We start from the raw sequence: 23,371 nt of genomic DNA on the forward strand, positions 1-23,371 counted from the left end.
TCTCTCACTCTCTCTCTTGCACACGCACACGCACACGCACACGCACACGCACGCACACACACACACACACACAGGGGACCCAGTGCAGTATGGGAAGGGCCTGCTCACAGACACGAAGGCAGCAGGCCTTGGCAAAGGCTGCAGGGGGAGCTCCCGCGTGCGCCTGAGGCAGCCGGCTCCCGGAGGCCATGCTGGACGCTCAGTGTCAGGCGTGCCGCCTGCGGGTTTGGGGCTTCCCCGGACGTCTGTGGTGGAGGTGTTCCCGGGAGTGCACACTGTGCCGCACGCCGTGCACAGGAGAGGGAGAGCATCCGGGCCGGGTAAACCCCTGGGCTGCCGGGCCCGGTGCTCCCGCAGCCTCTTCTCTTCCCACTCTCCCACTCCAGGGGGCGATAAGGAGAAATCGTCCCGGAAACAGACCCTCATGTCGCTCCGTGGGTGGCACTGAGATGGCTGTGCTGGGCCTAAAAGACACTCCCGGAAGCTCTGACTTGACTGCATCGCTGCTGTGTTCGCTCTGTAGAGCGTCAGGGACGGCCCACAGTGGCACCAGGCGCCTCACCAGGACTCAGCCGGCTTCGATCACGCTAACACGGTGGCCACCAAACACTAACGGGATATGCACTGGCAAAGGCTTGAACTGCCCAACGGCGATAAAAACCAGGCGAGACAGAAAGCTAGCATTTCTTTAAGCTAAAACCGCACCCATTACTGACAACCTGAGAAGGCCGTTTATCATCTCGTTTCCACGTGCCCAGTTTCAACAACGGTGGGAATGGAGGTAACGGAGAAAGCTCAGGCCGCTGGCGCGGGGCAGCTCCTGCCAGGAATCCCCGAGCCACGCTGCCACCGAGGGCGCCGTGTCCGTCGCAGACTGTGTCCGCTGCCGGGGCCGGGCGGCCCACGCCCCCTCCGGGAGGTGCTTCCTGCGGGCCCGCCTCCTCAGCTCCCCGGGACGATGCCGGCGCTGACTAGGAAGTCCAGTGGTTGGCAAACTGCAGCTCGAGAGTGTGGCTCGGTGTTAGAACCACTTCTTCAGAATAGACTCGCCCGGCCGAAACCGACTTCTGCGCATGGGCCACGAAGTTTCAATCGCACTGTACGTGTGCGCCCACACGTGGCATTTTGTGAAGAGCCACACTCAAAGGGCCAAAGAGCCGCATGTGGCTCTTGAGCCGTGATTTGCCGACCACTGAGGAAGTGAGCAGGTCACTGTGCCGGTTGGACGGCTGGTCGCTGTGCCCTGGAGGCCTAGGGGAGGCAGCCCCTGACTGTCCTTCCCGCGGCGGCCACGCCTCCGGTCCGTCTCTGCAGCCTGGGCCACAGCCACTGGCAAAACAGGCCCACCTTCCCTGAGGCCAGGAGCCTCACCTGGCCCCGCCCAGCCCCTCCCCTGCAGGGGAGCTTCTGTGCTAAGTGACCAGAGCCAGCCTGCACCTGTGAGACGGGCCCCCGGGAAAGGAGTCTGGGTCCTCGGCCAGAGGAAATGAGCCCCAAGGAGGCCTCTCCTGTTCACTCCAGAACGTTCCACGGCGGCGGCGAGGGGGAAAGCAATCTCCCCCTGCGGTGGCTTTGACTGGCGGCTGGAACATGCACCGCCACCCACTGAGCTGGTTCCCTCAGAGCCGCCTCCTCACCCACCGCCGTCCGGCCGCCTGCTCCCACCAGGCCCCGGAGGGGCCAGGGGCCCAGGCTCACCCCTGCAGCCAGCGACGCGTCCCGGAGCCGGCCCCGGACAGAAGGACGAGGAGACATCGCAGTGCCCTGGGTCTGCTCCATTAGTACGGGGACAGAGCTGGGTTCTGGACGAGCCCCCACGAGCGTGCCCAGCCCTGCCCGCAGGCTCACACCCTGCAGGAGACACCCGGGGCCGAGGAGAGCCAGGCATGGCACACCGCCGGGCCATGCTCACTCCCTGTGCCCGGAAGTCCTGGAAATCAGAGGTGAGGCCTCGAGGCTGCAGGCAGGCAGGAGCCGGGAGGAGCTTGGGCCTCGCTGGGTCTGAAGGCCCCTCAAGTCCCAAACCCTGCTCCCAGGAGCCACGCCCGCAGGCCCTCCCTCTCCTCCCTGCCACCCAGAGCTCCAGCCCTAACCATGGCTCTTTAGAGCAAGTCGCCCCCAACCTCCTCCCCCTGCCCCGCCCAGCAATGATGGAGCCCATGCCTGTCCTTCACGCCCCGAGCCAGGCCTCTGGGCAAGGGCCCTCTGAGCATTCTGCCAGCGGCCAGCACCTCCTGCCTGTCTCCCAAACAAGAGAGTGCCTCTAATGGCTCCTATTCCTGCTGGTCCACGGGAGGGCCAGCCAGCCGCAGGCCAGCAGTTGCCTGATGGGGCCGCCCCCTTACCCGGTTGCTGGAGGGGGCAGGGCCCTGGGAGAAGGGTGAGCTGGTAGGCAGAGCTGCCTACGGACCTGTCACGGGCAGCCACGCACTTTGCTCAGGAGTAATGACAGCTATTAAGCTGCACAATCGACCCACAGAGGGAAATCATTGCTGCTGAGAAACAAAAGGCCCTCAGTGCCGCCGGGCTGCCAACCAGCTGGCCCAGGGTCTCTCGTGTGGGCAGCAGCTGCGCTCACCCATGGGGCCCTCTGCCCTCTCCGCTACCTGGTGTGGAACAGGTGCACACACCCATACTGAGCAAACTGACCAGAGCCGGACACAGTCACTCTGGAAGGACACAGCCTGGCAGTGGCCAAGAGTCCCTTTGCCTGCTTTCCATGCACTCAGCCTGCCGCTGGGACACCCCGCTGCCTACCCCCCTGCACTCCCCTGAGAGCCTGGCCTGGGGGTGGGACATGCAGCAAGGTGTGTGTGTAAGACCCTGGCCTGGGGGTGGGACATGCAGCAGGTGTGTGTGTAAGACCCTGGCCTGGGGAGGGACATGCAGCAGGTGTGTGTGTTAGAGCCTGGCCTGGGGGCGGGGGGGGGCGGGGACATGCAGCAGGTGTGTGTGTCCTAGAGCCTGGCCTGGAGGTGGGACATGCAGCAGGTGTGTGTGTTAGAGCCTGGCCTGAGGGTGGGACATGCAGCAGGTGTGTGTGTCCTAAAGCCTGGCCTGGAGGTGGGACATGCAGCAGGTGTGTGTGTAAGAGCCTGGCCTGAGGGTGGACATGCAGCAGGTGTGTGTGTTAGAGCCTGGCCTGAGGGTGGGACATGCAGCAGGTGTGTGTGTTAGAGCCTGGCCTGGGGAGGGACATGCAGCAGGTGTGTGTGTTAGAGCCTGGCCTGGGGGTGGGACATGCAGCAGGTGTGTGTGTTAGAGCCTGGCCTGGGGGCGGGTGGGGGGAGGACATGCAGCAGGTGTGTGTGTTAGAGCCTGGCCTGAGGGTGGACATGCAGCAGGTGTGTGTGTTAGAGCCTGGCCTGGGGAGGGACATGCAGCAGGTGTGTGTGTTAGAGCCTGGCCTGGGGAGGGACATGCAGCAGGTGTGTGTGTTAGAGCCTGGCCTGGAGGTGGGACATGCAGCAGGTGTGTGTCCTAAAGCCTGGCCTGAGGGTGGGACATGCAGCAGGTGTGTGTTTTAGAGCCTGGCCTGAGGGTGGACATGCAGCAGGTGTGTGTGTGTTAGAGCAGGTGTGTGTCCTAATGCTGAGAAGGAAGGCAGGGAGGGAAGGCTTTGAGCTGTGTTTATGGGGAACCAGAACAATAAAGATAAACTCCCACTCAACACAGATAAAAATATCCCTGGTACAGGAGGTGCTGCCAGCAGAGAGAGGCCTGTGCCCTCAGGGCCTAATTGCCACCCAGCCAGGGGCCAAGGCCCAGGCAATGTGAGGACAGGGGCAGGTCACCCCACGTTGCCAAGGGATTTGCCTCTGGCTCTGCCCTCAGTCAGGACGATGGCTTCTCTCCCTCTCGTCTGGCTCCTTGTTCGAGCAGACGTCCGAGGCCATCTGAAATCCCACCCTGGCAAGTGGAAACCACGCCTGGCGAGCAATTCCCGGAGCAGCTCTGGGCGGTCAGGAGGCCCTGCTCCAGGAGTCGCCCTCCCGCAGCCGCCCACCAGCATGCAGCAGAGGCCCGGCCCTGCAAGCCAGGCACCTGGACGCCGCCCACCCCAGAGGGGCAGGCCCGCTGGGGGCACAGCAAGGGGCTCTAATTTGGAGAAGGTCCTTTGCTCACTGAGGAGGTCTAGGGTGAGCGTGATGCCACAGGCCGCAGGGAGGGGAAGGGCAGAGGTGCCCTGAGTGAGGGAAGCCCCAGCCATGGCCCGCCCCCGGTGCCCCATGAGGCACTGCCGAGCCCAGGCGGTGCTCCGCACTCCAGGGGAAGCTTTGGACTCAAACCCGGGCCCGCTTCGTGCTTCCACGCCAAGACGGACTCGTGTGCTGCTCCAGGTCCTCTCTGGCTCACGAAGCAGCCTGTGGCAAACCTCTCAGGACGGCAGAGCAGTTCCCGTGTGTTGGCGTAGCCTTCTCTCTGCCAGGACAGCGCCGGCCCCTGGCACCTGGGAGCCTCCCTCCTTCCAGTCAAAGAGAAATCCACCTCTCCTGTCCCACACCATCCGGTCCCACAGAAGCTCTTCCCTCCCTCAGCGGGCTGCGTGGGCCGAGCCGGCTCCCTCACGCCCTGGAGCAACTTCTCTCGACGGTGCCCCTCCTGAGGTCACTGGCTGTGCCCCCAGCAGCCCCTCCTCCCACAAAACCGCCCCCAGTGGCTGTTCCCCTGACAGCAGGTGACGCAGACAGTCCTACAGGACAGCTGTCCCAGAGCCCCCCCCTCCCGAAGAGCAGGCCCTGGGAAAGGGGCTCAGAGCCAGGCTGCCTTGGGGGTCAGCCTAACCGCCTCACACACATGACTGCCACGGGTCGGGGCCTGGGGTGAAGTGCAGGTGCAGGTTCAAGGTGCAGGAGAAAGTCAGCATCACTCCCGTCCCAGGAGAGGGACAGGGAGCAGCTTTCCTCGTGGCTCTGCGCAGTCCGTCCCTGAGTGGGCTTGACGGGTGGAGGAGACGGGAAGAGGCTGGGAAGAAGGGTCACTCAGTGGGGTCGGCCCTGGGCAAGGGCAGGGAGTGGGGCTCGCCTGCCAAAGATGTGCTTTCCAGAAGGTTCCAGCTGGATCCAGGCCCCTTCTCCATGGGCAGACACCAGCCAGAGGCTTCTCCTGCCCGCACGCTCTGGCAGCAGCAGCTGCTGCGCACAGACCTCTGACGGCGGCGTCTGCCCAGGCCGCGCCTCAGCCGGCCCCGGCAGGCTCTGAAATCCGGCCCTGGCCGCCGGGCCCGGAGGCTTCTGCGGTCTCGGTTCTCCGTCACTCGCTCTAACCTGTGCGGGACCCAGCGGGGAAGCCACCGACTCGCAGCTCAGGACAGAACGTACTGTGGCCTGGCTGGCCACCCGTCACCTTACCCCTGCTCCTGAAGGTGCAATGTTCCCATAACATAATCATTTAGTAGAAACCACGCGTTCTAGCCATTACTTCTCTGTCCCAGCCTGTTTATTTGAAGTAATTTGCAGATGTGAGGAAAAGAATAATGAGTGTTAGGACAAAGACTGCTTGTAGGAAGAAGCGTTTTTCAGTAGTTGCCCTGCAGAAAAAGACAAAGAGCTTTTTTTTGTTTGTTTGTTTGTTTGTTTTTTGTTGTTTGTTTGTTTTTTTTTTGAGAGAGAGAGAGAGAGAGAGAAGGGAGAGGGAGAAACATCTATGTGAGAGTGAAGCATCGATCAGCTGCCTCCTGCACACCCGCTACGGGGATCCGCATCCCAGGCCTGTGCCTGACCAGGGATCAAACCTGGAACCCTAAGTGCACAGGATGCTGCCCAACCGACTGAGCCACCCTGGCAGGGCCTCTCCCTGCGTGTTCATGGGCAGATGTCAGCCTCCCAAAGGGCAGAAAGCGCCTGGGGGTGGTTCAGCGGAGGCTGACGGGACAGGGTCGGCCGGAAACAGAGCGGGAGCACACGGGACACAGGCTGTCCGAGAGCGCAGCTGGAGCGCGAGGACCGAGACCAGCCGTGTGGTTCCGGGCTCACCATTTAAAAACAAGCGCAGGCTCGCCTGAAGGCTCTCACGGATGTGGCCACACCTTCCAGACCGGGTCCTGGTGCGGTCCCAGGGGGCTCTGAGAGGCGAGAGCAGACCTGCTCCTGTCGCTCAGCCTGGGCCGTCCCCATGGGTAAGCGAACTCTGCGGACCTGCTTACACGCCGAGGGGTCTAGCAAAACAGAGGTTGGGCCTCACAATAGATGGCCGTAGAAATGTGTGTGCGTGCACATGTGTACACATGTATGTGTGTGCATGTGTGTGCACAAAGGTGCATGAGTACCTGTGCATGCCATGTGTCTTTGTGTCAGAGAACAGTTATTGTGGGACCACAGGAAACCAGAACCCTCTAACTGAGTAACTGCAAGAGCCCAGTTTGCAAGTGGAAAGGCCCAGCTCTGGCCAGTTCCGAGAGGCACTGAGTCACTTGGTGGGGCTGCCAGCACCGACGCCAAGTTCAGGTCCAGAATCAGTGGTCACTGTGAGAGGTCAGAGTTCACTAAAATAAGGACATTGATGCTCCATGGGTGCCGAGGGTCATAGCTGGGAAGTAGTCAGAATGCGGGCCCGTCCTCACCCTGAGCTCTGGCCCAGCCTGATGCCACCCAGGGCCCCGGGCAGCTCCGTCTCATGGTGTAGCTGGGACCCCTCTCTTCCCAACAGCCCCTCCACAGGGTTCACTGTCCTCCTGTCAGGGGTCGGGCTGCGGGTCTCTGCGTTTGGATGACGTGGAAACTCCTGTTCTGAGTAACTTCAGAGTTAGCCCTCGCTGTGGGGCGGGGCCTGTGCACCTTGCGGCGCAGGCGCGGGCAGGGGTGCTCCTTGGCCCAGCAGCGGCCCTGCCCCGGCTCTGAGTCTGCACAGGCCCGGAGGGGGGGGGAGGGGAGGCACTACGAGAGGAGAGGACAGTGGGCTGCGCCCCCAGGGCCAAGGGCACAGGCCGGCCAGAGCGGAGGGAGCCGGCAGGTGGCCCTGGAGGGCGCCTGCCTCCTCTCAGGTGGCCTGGCCCTCCTCCTCGGGGCCGCACCCCAGGCTCCCACTCCTGTGGCTCCTCCTGAGGCCATCCTTGGCCACGCTGGGGGTGTCCCGCTTGGGTGCACAGCGCCGGGAGCCGTCCTGCCGTGGCCTGAGCCTGGGGCTGCCTGGCGTTCAAGCTCAGGGTTAAGTGTCGGACTTCCTGTGAGTGAAGCACAGGCACAGGCTCGGCTGCCCAAAGTCCCCAGTTATGTTCTTTTGAAAAAAAAAAAAAAAAAGGAGCAAGTCTTCTTTAAAAACACACAAGCCACAGGGACTCCGCCAGCCTCCCGCCGCCTCGGGCGCAGACATGGTTCGGGGCGCTGACGCCTTGTCCCCGGTCCTCCCGCCGCTGAGGCGCCCTCCCTTGCAGGTGGTCACTGGACCGAGTTACAGGCCAGTGAGCAGGAGGGAAGGTCCTGCCTCAGGTCTGACTGAGGCGGAGACGGCACTGGTGCAAGTGGTTCCGGATGTTCTGGGGAGAGGGCACAGAGGCCGCAGAGGGCGGGACAGCTCTGCAGACGCCCAGAGCCCCCGGAGCGGGTCCCGGGAGGCAACGGGCCGCCTTCGTGCCTCCCTTTGGCTGCAGGCTTCCAGCGGAGGCTCCGTGGCCCGGGCAGTTTTGCAGAGAAGGGCGGTGGGTGCGCCTGCTGGTGAGGGAGGGAGTGAGCACCACGTGCCAGCTGCCGCTGCTCTGTTGGGTCTGGCACAGCCACAGGACTTGCTTTGGCCCTGGGGGTGGAGGGACAGGTCCGTTGGACTTGCTGGGCCATCTGCCCACGAGTGAGCCGGCCCAAGCCTGCGCGGTGAGTGGAGAAGGAGGCCACCACAGAGCACGTGGTGGCAGAAGGGAGGGGGAGCAATGCCAGACTCTCCCTGGCGCTCCCGTGGGCCGGGCCGGAGGAGCCCACGGGCAGGGCACAGAGAGGGCAGGCGTCAGGTGTTAAGATTGTGAGCCCAGCCAAAAGCGGTTTGGCTCAGTGGATAGAGCATTGGCCTGCAGCCTGAAAGGTCCCGGGTTCGATTCCAGTCAAGGGCATGTACCTTGGTTGTGGGCATATCCCCAGTAGGGGGTGTGCAAGAAGCAGCTAATCAATAATTCTCTCTCATTGATGTTTCTAATTCTCTATCCCTCTCTCTTCCTCTCTGAAAAAAATTAATAAAAATTAAAAAAATTAAAAATTAAAAGAAGAATGTGAGTCCATCGGGTCCGCCAGACCAGATTCGGGGTTTCAATGTGCTTGTCGTTATTGTTATGGTCCAACCTCATTCACGGTGACATTACTGCTTTTCTCACTGAGAGGAAAGAGCAGCGAGTTCACAGAGGAAGCCCAGGCTGGGTCTGAACCCTGTCCCCACCACCACCACCGGCGGCCTCCCAGGCAAATGGGCTCTCTGTGCACGATCTAACCGCCTCCCATCAGTGCCCCTGCTCACCATCAGTCCAGCGGATGCTCAGACTGCCCAGATGTTTCCAATAGAGGACTGGTCTTCCAGAAATTTAAAGCCTTCAGCTCAGTGAGGAACGTCTGAAGGGAGCGGGGTGAAGGCTGGGGGCTCGGGGAAATCGGCGCCACAGGATTTGCTTCTGGGGAGCAGGTCTGGCTGGGGAAGGCTGGATCAGGGACACACTGAGACCACAGGTGTGAGGCAGGGAGCGCTGGGGCCCAGTGACAGGGCCAGGTGGCTGGGTTGCAGGCTCGATCCCCAGTGTGGGGCGTGTAGGAGGCAGGCGATGGGTGATTCTCTCCCATCATTGATGCTTCTCTTTCTCTCCCTCTCCCTTCCTCCCTGATGTCAATAAAAATATATATTAAAAATGGAGAAAGACACACACACCGCATGACTGCATTCCGGTTAGCCAGCAGGATGCAGTGAGCCTGGACCTGCCCCTCTGGGTGCGGAGGGTGCAGCGAGGGAGGAGGGAGAGCGGCCAGGCAGCTCAGCAGCCGCACTCTGGCTGAGTCCCGCTCCTGCCAGGCCCTCCAGGCACCATGGCCCCAGAGGACCTGGAGCCCAGGCCAGCCAATCAGAGAAGGGCAACCCGCTAGTGGGATGCTTTGCTCTTCAGGGAATGAAGGCCCATGCCAAAGCCCCTCAAGAAGCTGAGGGATCGCCGGCCCTACAGTCACGTCAAAGCTTGCTGCCAGGTCTGCCCAGGCCCTGGGAGTCTCAACACCTGGGACCCTCAGAGGCCAACGTGCCCCCCACAGCACCCTACATCCCCACTGATCTCCCTGTCTGTCCTCGGTGAGTGCCCGTCATTCCCTCACCGGGAGGCCATGTCACTCTACACAGGACGGCTGCAGGTCCACCTTCTTGCAACAGAGAGACAGTCTCCCCCCGCCTGCACACCTCCTCCTCCATCCTTCTTGACGTCAGTGCTTCTCACTATTTGTCTTCCTACTGACTTACAAAAATGAATTGGTGTTGCTTCTCATAAAATGCAAGGTCTTCAGATCGTGTAGCACCGGTATTCCATGACCAGGCGGGCGCTCGGCAAATATGCCAGATGGTGGTGATGACGAAAGGGCAAATCCTACCCCAGCTCCCACAACAGGTATCAAACCTGTGTTCCTGCGTAGATGGTTCTGCTTCTCCGCTTGCAGGAAGCGTCTGCGGTGCAGACCTGAAGATTACGCGGCAGAAAGCAGGCCTGATGCGCACGCGTGCCGGAGAGCACGGCCTCTCCCCCGTCAGCGACGGAGGGAGCCGCCCGGTCTCCCGCTGGGTTCAAAGTAGACGCCGTCCCTCTCCGTGAGGAGGGCTGAGCTCACAGAGAGTCCCCGTGATGTGGAAGAAGAGCAGTGAGAGGGAGGAGACTGTGGGGAAGTGGGGGAGACCCCCCATGACTGGAGCAAGGCAGGCAGAGGAAGCAACCGGATCTATTGGCCCAAAGGGAAGGGGGTAACATGAAGAGGATACATGGCGTCAGCCGGCGCTGTGAACGGTGGGTAGCCATGGTGGGCAGACAGGAAGCCGATGGTCAGCACAGAGGGGGTGGGAGAGCAGATATCGTAAAAAGGGAGACCCTGCAGCAACAGTGTGGAGGGGGGAGGCAGGTACGGAGACAGGTGTAGACGAGAGGAACAGCTGTGGAAGACAGATGTGGAGGGGAGACAGCTGAGGAGGCAGTGTGAGGAGTGGCATGTGGAGGAGTAAACAGGTGTGGGGAGAGAGTTTCTGCAGCAGGAAGGGCAGGCCAACCCTCAGGGCACTCCTGGTGGCTGGTGACTAGAGAGGGAGCACCAGGTCCAGCCCAGGCCTCACCGAGCACCAGGGCTGCAGGGGGCAAAGGGGTGAAGGTGAGGGGTGAGGGGGTGAGGGGTGCCCCCTTGCCCTCCATCAACACCATCAGGGTTCTGAGCAGAGGCTTCTCGTGGACGGACGCGCGGCGGCCGGGCTGTGCAGGCTCAGGAAGAGAGCGCTGCTGGCCTGGCCTTGACCTGCAGGAGGGCTGCGCGCCTGGGCTCTGAGGCTGCGCTGGGCTCCCGCAGACCCCGGCCAAGCCACACTGAGGGCCTGGAACTGAGGGCCAACCACCCACTCCCGGGGCTGTATCGTGTCATTCTTTCGGCCCCACAAAACCAGGACTTGAGCGGCTGGCTGCAGTCCGAGGGCAGAGCATGAGTGCACCACGGTATCTGTGAGCGGGGCCCGGCCCGGCCCAGCAGCGTCTCCTCCCGGATGTGTCCGCAGCAGCTCCCCGGGCCCGGCGCTCGGGAATGGCTTCGCTGCGGGCATGCGTCGGGGAGCTGGGATCCTGCCGAGAAGGAGGAGGCTTCTCCAGGCTGCTTCGTCTTTCCCTTTTGCTGTGTGTTTGTGTGTTGCTGTGTGAATGTGGATGCTTCCAATTCTATTTGTCTGTACTTTATCATAATTAAATAAAAAAACTATGTAAAGTCATCCTCCTGAAATATCCCCACTCAGGGAAGATCGGATTGAGTGAGTGTCACCCAAGCCACGGTCCCAGAGGCAGGGACAGCGGCAGAGACCACAGCAAAAAGCTGGAGCAGCTCACCCACCGCAGCGTGAGCCCCGGACCTGAAAATGGGGGTCAGGACCTGGGCCCCTTGAGTGAGGAAGTAAAACCACATCAGCGCCTGGTGGGAGAGAACAAGGTGGTCAGGGATGTAGGACCAGAGCCGCTTTGGGGGAAAGAAAGAAGCTTCTCCGCCCTTCGAAGGACGTCCCTGTAACTGACTCTGCTCTCCAGCTGCAGCTCTCACACCCAGAGACCGCTTTCCTGCGTTTCGCTGCTCTGCTGCCCTGGCAGAGGCTGGGAGAGGCAGGTGTGTTGCCTCGGTAACAGGAAGCCACAAGCAGCCACGAGAAAAGGGCTTGGCTCTGACTGAAGTACTGCACTACCAGGTCTCAGGCATCGGCGGCAGGTGACCCCATTCCACTCCATTTTCCCAGGCACATCCTCCCAGCCTTTCTCCCTGGGGCAGGGACCAGACCGAGGCCTGTGGCTGGCACAGAGCTTCCTAACGGCTTGAAGGGACGGGGTGAGAGATCCTCTGTCCTTCGTAACAGGCCCCTCAGACTGGAACTGAGTTTACGCTAATGAGATGACTTTGGGGACCCCTAAATAGCTGCCGGACTGGGGCTGTCCCAGAAGAACAACCATGGGATAGACGGTTAAAACGTACAGCCCCACCCCAGCTCCAGGGACGGAAGAGGGGATGGAGATGGAGCTGTCCCCACTGACGATGGTCTCAGCAATCCTGGTGAAGTCCTGGGGCCTCTGGGACAACCTCCAGCCGTTGGCGAGCGTCTGGTGAGACGCTGAGAGGCTGACACCCAGGAGCGTGGAAACCGGGCCCCCACGTGCTGCCCTGTGCCCTCTCCCCCGAGGCTCCTGAGCGTTCGCCTCACCATAAACTGGCCATGTACTGAGTTAACTGGCTCCCTGCGTCCGGTAAGTGTGAGAGGGGTGTGGGAACCCCCACGTTTGGAGTCGGCCATGCAGGAGAATGGGCTGCCTGGGCACTGTGCATGTGGGAGCAGCCTTGTGGGACCAAGCCCTCAACCTGAGGCAGACAGAGCCGAGGGAATCGCTGGACACCCACAGGCACTGGCGATGTGGGAGTCGGTGTGGAAACGCCAGGTGTGGGGGTTCAGGGAATGACTCCCTCTGTTTCTACAATTAACCAGAGAAAACTCTGCTTTCCCGGCTCACATGACTAGGCGTGGCCAATGCACAGCATCCCCTGCTTTCTGATCAACTGATTACTAACCCTAATTACTTAATGAGATTAGATGCCTTAGTCTCATCCTCAGTAACAGGGCAGTGGTGGAACCCTGCCTTCCTGGGCGGCCAGGCTGGGACAGGCCTGCTGGGGACACATCCAGCACGAGGGCGAGCGGGACACAGGTTTCCTCCGGCCGCTGGGCTTCCCGTGAGCTGCCGGGGTCACTCAGGGCACTTCTGAGGTCGGCAGACAGACACGAGAGAGCAAGGACTATCCTCCAGGTACAGAAGATCACGGTGGAAAGCCCCAGGTGGCCAGCAATGGACAGGTGTAAGAGGGACCTCACCCAAGGACCCCTTTCCTCCCCTGGCATATGGCTGGTCATGCAGTGTCACCCCTGACCTTTCCTCCACAGAGACAGCATCTGGGCCTCAGTTAAGTCGCAGCTCCAGGCCCAGAAAAACAAGAAAGCCAGACCAGTGACCCTGTGGCTGACCTCAGAACCAGCTGCGCTGCATAATAGCCCCTGCCCTGCACCCACCAGTCAGCGGAGACCTAGGCCCTCCCTGCGAGGCACACCTGGGAAGCTGCTGACTACTCTACTGAGACCTTGCCGGACCTCCCCAGCGGCCTCCAGCCTGGGAGCCGCCTGTCCTGGCCCAGGATGGGGAAGGCGCTGGGCTTCGGGGTCCCCCTGAGATGCTCACAGGATGCCTACCCACAGAACCAGCTCCTCTCCAGAGACGACTTTGTGAGCTCCTGTGCTCCCCGAGAGAGAAAAGCTCTTCCTGTGTCCTTCGCTGACTGCAGCCTGACTCTGTTCAGTTTCAAGGGTCCATTTCTTCACATCCAAACACTGTGCCGCGCTCAGAAGACAGCTCTGCGGAGGGGCTACCCTCCCAAGAGGCAGAGAAAGGAGGGCTCTGGTTCCACACTGAGCTGCCAGCACGTCCCGCCACTGGTCCCTGGTCAGGGGTAGCCCTGGCCCAGGCACCTCCTGAGGTGTTAGAGGCACTTCCTCCTGTGAGAGCCCGGGAGGCCACAGCCCTCCGCGGCCGCAGCACCCGCTCCGTCCAGAGCTGAGAGGCCAGCGGGGGAGGGCGGCCGTGGCTGCGGGCACAGTCGCCCATCTGCCTCCACTTTGCACCACTCGCCTGCCGCCTGCCCGAGGGTGAGACAGACCGGTCAGCCAGGACGCGAAGGGCAAGGACACCCAGACAGACAGTTAAACCCAAGTAGTTCATAGCCACCTGGTGAATCACAAAACCCTGTCTCCCTTAAGCCAGACACTCGGAGGAAATGGTTTACACTCTCCTCCCCAGCCAGAGGGCAAAGAGCTGGACTCACCCTCCTCAGGGTGACAGATAGCAGCAGTCCAACCAGTGCTCTTTGCCAGCCACATCCAAGGACAGATGAACTTGGAGAATAAACAGAGTTTTAGTCCCCCTATCAAGCTGATGAATATTCTCCTAAGATCCTCCCTACGACCTCCCTGAAACTCCCATGAAACAACCAGCCTTTAAAACCTTCAAACAGCAAACTAAGTTTCTACACAACAAAAACCAACCAGAAAACAAAGAGGAAGATGACAGCATGGGAGATAGTTGCAAATAATAGCTTTGTCAAAGGTTTACTATCCAAAATCCTATATAATAAAAGCCTAATATGCAAATTGCCCCCTTGGATGGTTGTTCAACCAAGAGTTTGACCAGGGGCAGTGCGGAACATGGCGGGTGTCAGCAATGTGGCGCTGGCAGCGGGCAGCAGTGGAGGTGCTGCCGGCCCCAGCGGGCCCTGATGAGAGTGGGACTGTGGCGGGACGGTGGAGCAGGTGAGTGGGTGGCGCCAGGCCAAGGCGGGTGGAAGTGAGGGCCCAATCGCCCCACAGATGGCAGCCAGCGGCAGTGGTGGAGATGGGAACGCTGCCTGGCTCGCAGGCATGGAGGGAGCCAGGCCAGGGGCCTGGCCCCTGGCTGATCACCCCACAGATGGCAGCAGAGAGACCCAGCCCCAATCAATAGCCCCACAGAAGGGAGGGTGGAGCAGGTGAGGGGTGGTGCCAGGACAAGGAGGAGTGCTATGTGGGGCTGGGTGGGGAGGGCTGTGAGGCTGTGAGTGTGAGCTAGGGCCTGTTCTCCCAAGGCCACACCAAGGGACCCCACACGTGCACAAATTCATGCACCGGGCCTCTATTACTATATAAAGAACTCACAAAACTCAACACCAAACAAACCAACCATCCAATTAAAAAATGGGAGAGGACCTGAACAGACAACTCTCCCAGGAAGACATATAAAAGGTCAACAGTTATATGAAAAGAGCTAGACTTCATTAGCTATTAGGGAGGAGGGAGGAAGACCAAATCAAAGCTACCACAAGAGCACTAGCCAGTTTGCTCAGTGGTTGGAGTATCAGCCTGTGGACTGAAGGGTCGAGGGTTCGATTCCCATCAAAGGCACATACCTCGGTTGCAGGCTCCACCCCAGCCCCAGTTGGGGCATGTGCAACCAATTGATGTGTCTCTCTCAAATCAGTGTTTCTCTCTCTGTCTCCCTCCTCCTTCCCATTCTCTCTAAAGAAATCAATGGAAAATAGTGAGGATTAACGGCAATGACAACAACAAAACTGCAATGAGATACCATCCACAACTGCCAGAGTGGCCATTATCAACAAGACAGGCAGTAACAAGTGTTGGAGAGATTGTGGTGAACAGGGAACCCTCACTCACTGCTGTGGGAAAGTAGACTGCTCAGCCATGACGGAAAGCAATCTGTGGGTTCCTCAAAAAATCAGGAATTTTAGAGCTACCATAGGATGCAGCAACCCCTCTCCCAGTTATCTACATGAAAAGCATGCATTGGCAGAGTTATGTGCACCACTGTGTTCCCTGCAGCATACCGCAGTGGCCAGGACACAGAGACAGCCGAAGCACCTGCGACAGGGGCTGGACAGAGAAGACGTGGGCCCCATGCACACGGAGCATGCTCAGCCACAGGAAGGAGGAAATAGTGCCGCTGGCAGCAACACGGATGAGCCCTGAGGACATGATGCTAAGTGAACTATGTCAGTCACAAAAGCTCAGAACCACATGATCTCACTCAGACGTGGGACATAAGCCTGAACCTCGTGGGCACAGACAGCAGTGGGGTGGCTGCCAGGGGGGGGGGGGGGGGGGGCAGGGGGGGAGGAGGCTAGATTGTGGTGACGGAAGATGGTTCCCCTTTGTGGTGGGCACACAGTGCAGCATACAGACCTGTACACTCGAAATCTATGTGATCCCATCAACCAATGTCACCCAATAAATTTAATTTTTTTTAAAACTCATAGAGAAGGTCCCATTACTCACTTCCCTTTCCCCTTCCCCTTCTTCTCCCCGCACAGGCGGGCATCTGCTAAGGTGTAAGGGACCCCATGACTCTCAACCGGGGAGCACAGGGCAGCAGCAGCGTGGCCCAGGCAAACCCCTGGCCCCATGACTCTCAACCGGGGAGCACAGGGCAGCAGCAGCATGGCCCAGGCAAACCCCTGACCCCATGACTCTCAACCGGGGAGCACAGGACAGCAGCAGCGTGGCCCAGGCAAACCCCTGACCCTGCCTCCATGCCCCCTTTTCTCTGGCTTCTTCATGAGCCAGAGCTCCCAGCCTGGGCTCACCCCCGCCTGGTCCCTCTCCTGCTGCTTCTGCTGTCCTAGCCCTTCCTGTCCCACTGTCCCAGCTTTAACAAACGTCCTCTCAAAAGCCTCTGGACTCACGGGAGCAGCCAGGCCCAGAGCAGCCGGGCCCAGAGCAGCTGGGCCCAGAGCAGCCGGGTCAGGAGCAGCCAGGCCCAGAGCAGCAGCAACCAGGCCCGAAGCATCCAGGCTGGGAGCGGCCAGGCTGGGAGCGGCCAGGCCCGAAGCAGCTGGGCCCAGAGCAGCCAGGTCAGGTGCAGCCAGGCCCAGAGCAGCAGCAGCCAGGCCGGGAGCGGCAGCGGTCAGACCCGGAGCAACTGGTTGTGGAGCGGACCAGAGCAACAGAGGCAAGGCCCGGAGCAGCCAAGCCCGGAACAGCTCGCTCCTCACCTGCCTATGCCCCAGGGCTGCCTCTCAGACATGGCTGGAAACTTTTGGGGGGACTTGAGGGTCTGCTGAATCAAGTGATGAAAGCTTAGATCTGGATGTGTTGAGTTATGATAGCGCTGGGGTGTTGATCTGTGAGTGCCTTATGTGGGGTCTGGATGAGGTTGGTTGATCTATTTGGAAGTGTCTTTTGTGTGAAGTGTATCCTTGGGCATGTGGAGATATTATTGATTTTAGAAAATGCTAAGTAACTGATTTACTACCTGAAAAATTTAAAGTTCTGAAAGTTTAAGGTCTCTTGCCAAAAAGAGGTTTGAAAGCTAACACTTAATTTTAATGGAGAAAGGGGAGGACAAGCCCTTCCCACCCAGAACAGGTAATCCAATTCCAGCCAGCAGCTATCTTTAAACAATGTGTTCATTTACATTTGAATGGCTACACCTTTTGATAGCCTAAGGGCAAGTTTACATGTAAACAAGTTTGCTTCTCAGTTCCCAGGGCAGAAAAAAAAGGTTTAAAATTATTAGATTTTAAAATTTATTCTTAAAAATATAAAAGTTTATTAATTAAAAAAAAAAAAGAAAATTGAAAAACCTGATGAACAATATTAGCTGTTGATTGTAGTAGAGTCAGAGATACGGGAGGGGAGTGGACTGACAGTTCTCTGGGAAATAATAAGTTAGAATGCATTATTCATATATATAATAATAAGTTAGAATATAATAAGTTAGAATGCATTATTGTATAGACAGGCTAGCATGAATCACAGGCCAAAACCAACCAAATAAAATTGACAAGAATTAACATAAAAAAAAAAAAAAAAAAAAAGCCCCTGGACTCAGACTGTGAAATCTTCCCTGCACGAAGGCTGGAGCCCACCACCATAGGCTGGCAGCCAGGTCCCTTGCCGGCAACAAGGGGAGTGGAGGCAGCCCCACCGCCTGCCCTGTGAGCCCGGCAGCCCTGGGCACTCGCTCCCGCCCCCTAAGGTGACCAGGCTATCAGTGCCAGCCTCTGTCCGTCATGCTCAGGGGCTTAGGCAAAGGCAGGAAGAAGGAAGAGGAAACAGAGGAAGAGTGGTCTGCTGGGGTCAAGGCCAGACTCTGGCATCCTTCCCACTTCTCCAGGATCTCCTTGGACCAGGCCCTAGACCAGCATTCTCACACCTGGGGGAGGGCCCGTTAGCATGGCCCAGGCAGGAGGTGGCAGGTGGACTAGACAGAAGAAAGGAAGGAAAGCAGGAGTCACCGAGGCTGATGGGGCCCTGAGAGTGTCCGGGAGACCTAACTGTGGACCCCACATTTGCCTAAGGTGGAGACACGCCAGGCAGGCAAGGTCTCACTGCCTGGTGCCCACAGCCTGCCCTGTGTGCCAAGCCCACTTCAGAGCAAGGACCCTGACTCCTAGAAGGACACAGGACACGCTTCCACTGGGCTCTGGCCCAGGGCGTGTGCACTTCAGGCTTAACCTCCAAGAGGTCAGGGCCTGAGCAGTGGACAGGGAGGGGGCCAGAGGCATGGGCTTGGGTGACCGGGGATTGAACAGCAGGGCGGGACTGCTGAGGAGGGAGAGAGCCGGATGCCAGGCTAGGGAGCCGTCACAGCACGGGGAGAGCATGGCTCGCCGTCAGGGCCTGGGCAGGCAGGAGGTCAATAATTTGGGGGGGAAGGAAAGAAAAAGGAGAGAGGAAAACCGGAAGGAGGAAAAGAGGAAAGGAGAGAAGGGCAAGGGGAGCAAAGGAATGAGACGAGGGGGGGGGGGGCGGGGGGGATAACTTGGTGTGCAGTGGGAGGTCACTACATGTGTTTGGGAAGAAACAGGTGGTCACAGCCGGAGAAGGTGGACCGGAGCGACACCAGAAGAAAGAAACAGATGGGAGAGGGGGAGGCGGAGTGAGAATGCCACGCGGCCTGCGATGCCGGTGTGACGTATGGTTAGGTGGCCTGTGGTTCTCATCACATCATCTACCCGCATGGGGAACGGTGCTGCTGTGTCCCCATTGCCCTTCCCTGGGTGAGCGCTGTGGGCGGCTGCAGCCCTGCCCGCACAGCACCCCAGACCCCGGCTCCTCCTCTACTGGAGCCCCTCCTGGGAAATGCCGAACAGAAAATGTCCACGGAACGTGAGAGCAGCAATGAGGAGATGAGTGAAGGAATGAATGAATGAGTGAGTGATGAACAAACGAACGACCCACCCACCTATCTCACCCCAAGCCCAGGCCCAGGGCTGTGCCTTCCTCCCCGCCCAGCTCACTCGGTGCCTGGAGAGCGGCCTCGGGCGCTGTTTACACGCACGCTCCACTGGCCAAGAGAAGTAAACTGTCCGGCATTCCTTTTCTATCAGTTAAAGAAGGAAAGCTTGGCCTAGACTAAAAAACGGGCTCCTTCCAAAGACCAGGACTCCTCTGTCCAAGCACAGGCATGGAAGGCGGGTCAGGGCAGTGGGCATCCCGCCTGCCAGCTCCACCCGCCTCCGCGCCCTCGGCCGCAGCCGGCCTGCCGCACTGCTCACTTAAGCAAGCAGGTCCCCCTGCGGCTGACGAAGGACGTTCCCTTTGGCCTGGGGGTCACCCCCATGAGGCGTGCGGGCCTGGGAGCTGTGGGTGACAGCGTTGCATGTGTTTAAGTGTGTGCCCCCAGGGAAAAGGAGGAGAGAGGGAGACACCGGAATGTGCCAGCCTCTTTCCCTCACTTGTTTCACAAAGTGAATGAATAAATGGATACAAACAGAGGAATGCCTGCAATGAAGGCATAAAACTTGGATAAACTTACAAAGTTATCTTAGAAGGTAGCCTTCCCTCCGATGCCAGCGGCTGGCGCTGCGAGGTGTGGCAGCAGGGGAAGTGCTGGGCCCTGGGACCGGACAGCATCTCAAACGCGCATCTGCTTTGGGTCTGTGACCCTCAGCAGCCGCTGCCAGTTAGTTCGGCATTTTCTAGACACAGAGGACTGTGCCCAGCAGGCCACAGGCTCGACTCAACATGCATGTGATAATCAGCTTATGTGTGCCATACTTCAGGTTGTCGAAGTATGAATGCAGTGATGTATTTGTGAGCACCGTGCGTTTTTGTACATTCCTCCTGAGGTATTTCATTTCAATAGCATCCAACACCCATTCATACAGAACATTGAAGCGCAACCTTTGGGGCTGGCAGTGTCCCGCACGCACTTTCCCCTCACATTCTCCTAGCCCCTGGGGCCCCATGGGGTGGCCTTGCTATAAATTCTAATCTGTGAAGTCGTTTCCTTTATATATATATTTTTTTTTTATTGATTTTTTACAGAAAGGAAGGGAGAGGGATAGAGAGAAACATCGATGAGCGAGAAACATCGATCAGCTGCCTCCTGCACACCTTCTACTGGGGATATGCCCGCAACCAAGGTACATGCCCCTGACCAGAATCGAACCGGGGACCCTTGAGTCCGCAGGCAGACGCTCTATCCACTGAGCCAAACTGGTGAGGTCTGAAGCTGTTTCTTAAGGGCTACCCACTGAATTGGGGTGGCTCAGCCAGCAGGAAGGCCTGCCCGCCTGCTCGGGGCAATCTCCTGCTAAATACACTCGAGGAAGGGGCCACATGAAGGACTGATGCCCACAGGTGTCTGCTACAGCTCACTGAGGGCACGGCGACCTCAAAGGTCTGCCGCAGCCAGGGAAACCCAGCGGAGCTGTCCACTGGGTTGTCTTACAGAAGGAGAAACGTTTTTAAGAGCTGATGTGAGACATGCTGCTTTCATTCCGGGAAGAAACACTCGTATAGGCCTGTTGCACTACGAATGCTCCCATGATTTGGAGAAAATGTAAAAAGCAGAACCCAACAAGGCAAAACCGCCACCTGGACCTGCTCTTAGAAAAGCAGCACCCCTACCCAGGGGGCTCGTGGCCTGCAGCGTCGCCAGCACGCTGTCAGGCAGAGGCCACCAGCCCACATGTCTAGTAAGACAGGGTCACTTGGGACATTCCCCCAGGTCCTTCTGAAGTAGGCCTTTGCTGAAAAGATTTAAATCCTTTCCTCCACGTCTCCCGTGGCACTGGGCCGCTGCAGTCCTCCAGGTGGGCAGAGCCCGGAATAGTAGACGGCAGAGGAGACTTGTTCACACCTACTTGTGCAGACGATGCCTTCCCGCTTTGCTCAGATCTTTTTTCTGTCGCAGCCATGACAAAACGATGACTCATGCTTACATGCAGCCTCCCTGTCACACTGAGAGCTAATACCGTGGTGACACTGCTGGCCATGCCTTTAAGAGGAAAGGTTCCTGACAGCTGTCTGCCGCCAGCCTTAGGGACCACAAAGGGCTGCTTCTGGGCACAAGGCAAAGCTCATTGTGTGGGAAGGCTGCCTGCCCTCCAAGCTGTTCAGATAAGCAGCTGTCTAAGGGAAGAGGGGGGAGGGGGAGGGGGAGGGGACAGGAGGCTGCCCTTAGCAGCTTGGATAGCTAGCTTTTAGCTGTGCCACTGATGTCTTATCTCAAGCATGCTCCCATCTTGCACATTTAAAAACCTTCCTAAAAGGAGAAAAACAGGAGCTGGTCTCACGTCCTGCCCTAACTTTGGGCAGCCTCCCCTCCTCCACCTCCCGCTCCCTGGGGGGCCTGTACCTCAGACCAGGCAGGAGGCGGGAACAGGTGCCTCCAGCTCCGTGAGCTGTGCAGTATCTGCACCTGCAGACCATCTCCCCTCAGGAGGGACCCGCCCTCAATAAAGAGAGTGCTGTGTTTCAGGGAGTTTATTGCAACAGTCACAGCTGCAGCAGCATAATCCTTTAGAAAACGAAGCACCGGTCCCTTTGGAAGCAGCAGCGCAGACTGCTGGGCCGGCCAGGGCTCCGGTGGCTGTGCAGTCCAGGCCCCTGGCCTGCCTCTCCCCCACTTCCTGCCCGTCTCGGGCTGCTGAGTCACCGCCCGGCCGCTCGGTCCTTCCAGCTCCAGCCAAGTCCGCCTCCGGCCTCCGGGGCGCAGCTCCCGCACTTGTACTGTCCCGGGCTCCGGGCTCCGGGCTCCGGGCCAGGCCGCCCGCCGCCTGCGGGCCCTCCGGAGGGCGCCGCCTCCTCTGGCTCTCCAGGCCTCGGGCCGGTCTCCACGCTGCCCTTACTCCGGGCCCTCCGCCCTCCGAGGGCGCCTCCGCATCGATCAGACCGCGCCGCGGGCGCTCACTCGGGGAGGGTGACGCTGGGCACCCAGTCGTTCACGCCGCGGCTCTCCTCGCAGAACAGGCTGAGCTTCTCCAGCGCGGGGTCCTTCCACGCGTCCTCATGCGGGTTCTGCGGGGGGAGTGCGCGCACAGTCAGCCCGGGGCGGGGGAACCCGGGGCGGGGGAACCCGGGGCGGGGGAGCCCGGGGATGGGGGAGCCCAGGGATGGAGGAGCGGGGGATGGAGGAGCGGGGGATGGAGGAGCGGGAGCCGGGGGACACTCACGGAGATGAGGATGCAGTGCAGGTCCCCGGGCGCGCCCGTCTCGCCGCCCACGATGGCCGCCAGGCGCTGCAGGTCGCCCACACGCACGATGTCGATGTGGTTCTCACAGCAGAAGGCCTGGATCAGCGTGAAGTGGATCTGCAACGCCACGTCGCCCTCATCTTCCGCGTCCGCGGCCAGCACGCAGAAGGTCACGTTGTCGGGGTCGCTGCGCGGGGAAGGAGGGCGGTGCGGTCAGGGCAGAGCCCGGGGTCCCCGCGTCTCCCCGCCGCCACCCGCTCCCAGCCTGCGCCGCCCGCTGCCCGCCCCGGCCCCGGGCACTCACACGTTGAGGACCTTGGCGGACTCGTACACGCCGGCGGTGAGGCAGCCTTGGCGCTGCGCCGACAGCAGCAGCTCGTGCAGCGCCTTCCCGGCGCCCTGCATCCTGGAAGAGCGGAGCCGTGAGCGCGGGACACACCGAGAGCCCGCGACGTACCCGCCCGGCGCCCGGGACGGCGGCTCCCAGGCTCCCTGGCCCCGGGCTCCCCGGCTCCCCGGCCAGTGGCTACCAGGCAGCGGCACCCCGGCCCGGGGCTCCCCCGGCAGCGGCTCCCCGGCCCCGGGCTCGTCGGCTCCCCGGCCAGCGGCTCCCCGGCCAGCGGCGGCCAAGGCAGGCGGGACGAGGCTCCCGCGCTCACAGACGCCCGGCATCGGCGCCCACCTACCTGGCTGTGCTTTCAGGAACCGTGTCCTGGCCACGGGTCTCCTCCAGAGTCATGGTGCGGAGCGGGGCGGCGGGGAGCGGCAGTGTCCACGCGGAGAGGTGGCGCACGGAGCGGAGGTGGGTGCACGGAGCGGCAATAGCCACTCGGAGAGGCGGCGAGGGGGCGCACGGAGCGGAGGAAACTGGGCAGCCCGCCGGCGCGCGAGCGAGTCCGCTGGCAGCCGCGGCGCGCGCTTATAAAGGCCCCGGCGCCGCCAGCTGGCGCGGAGCTGCGCGCCCATTGGTCGGCGCCGCTTTCTGATGCAAATTAGGCGGCGGCGGGGCTGCGAGCCCATTGGTCGGCGCCGCTTTCTGATGCAAATGAGGCGGCACGGCTCGTGCCAGACGGCCGCGGGGGCCGCGGGGGCCGCGGGGGAGGACCAAGCCGCGGATCCGCGCCGCAGTGGCTGTTACCAGGCAGACCGCGCCTGCAGGCTTCATCGGCTTTTTTTAGTCCTTAAAAGGAAAAGTTATATTTAAAACCCTGTTTGCGAGGAGGACTCCGCAGTTTTGAAATGCACCTTTGGAGAACTTACAGGATTTGTCTTGCGTTTATTTTTGTTGCTCTCTTTCTAGTTTTGTCTTAACTCTTTAACCTGGAGTGTTTGAGTCTGTTACTTTGAAGCCGAAACTCAAAATACCCGCCTCCCCCCGCGCCGGCGCTAAGCTTCCAAAGCTCCGGCCGCAGCCCCGCCGCCGGCCCTGAGCGCGGCGACCGCGGAGCTCCGAGTCCCCACCCAGCCCCTGCGCTGGAGGGTCTGGCCGCTCAGGCGGCCCTGATGCCGCGGGTCTGGGTGCTGGGGGCGGGGTGCCGCGGGGCTGGGGGCTGAGTGCTGGGAGCGGGGTGCCGCGGGGCTGGGGGCTGGGTGCTGGGGGCGGGGTGCCGCGGGGCTGGGGGCTCGGTGCTGGGGGCTGGGTGCTGCGGGGCTGGAGGCTGGGGGCGGGGTGCCCCGGGGCT

General features: G+C 60.4%; 1 protein-coding gene across 1 annotated transcript; it reads right to left on the reverse strand.

Moving 5' to 3' along the window:
- Positions 1-20,964: 20,964 nt before the first annotated feature.
- On the reverse strand, positions 20,965-22,595 carry GADD45G (growth arrest and DNA damage inducible gamma). The gene is made up of 4 exons (XM_084898931.1): positions 22,376-22,595; positions 21,994-22,095; positions 21,669-21,876; positions 20,965-21,513 (listed from the first exon to the last, which is right to left on the reverse strand). Exons 1-4 carry the CDS (start codon positions 22,426-22,428, stop codon positions 21,403-21,405), a joined length of 474 nt encoding a protein of 157 aa, XP_084755057.1. The 5' UTR covers positions 22,429-22,595; the 3' UTR covers positions 20,965-21,402.
- Positions 22,596-23,371: the final 776 nt, after the last annotated feature.

This window comes from Pipistrellus hanaki, assembly GCF_964339955.1.
Source record: "Pipistrellus hanaki genome assembly, chromosome: 11".
In the NCBI taxonomy this organism is placed as follows: Eukaryota; Metazoa; Chordata; class Mammalia; order Chiroptera; family Vespertilionidae; genus Pipistrellus; species Pipistrellus hanaki.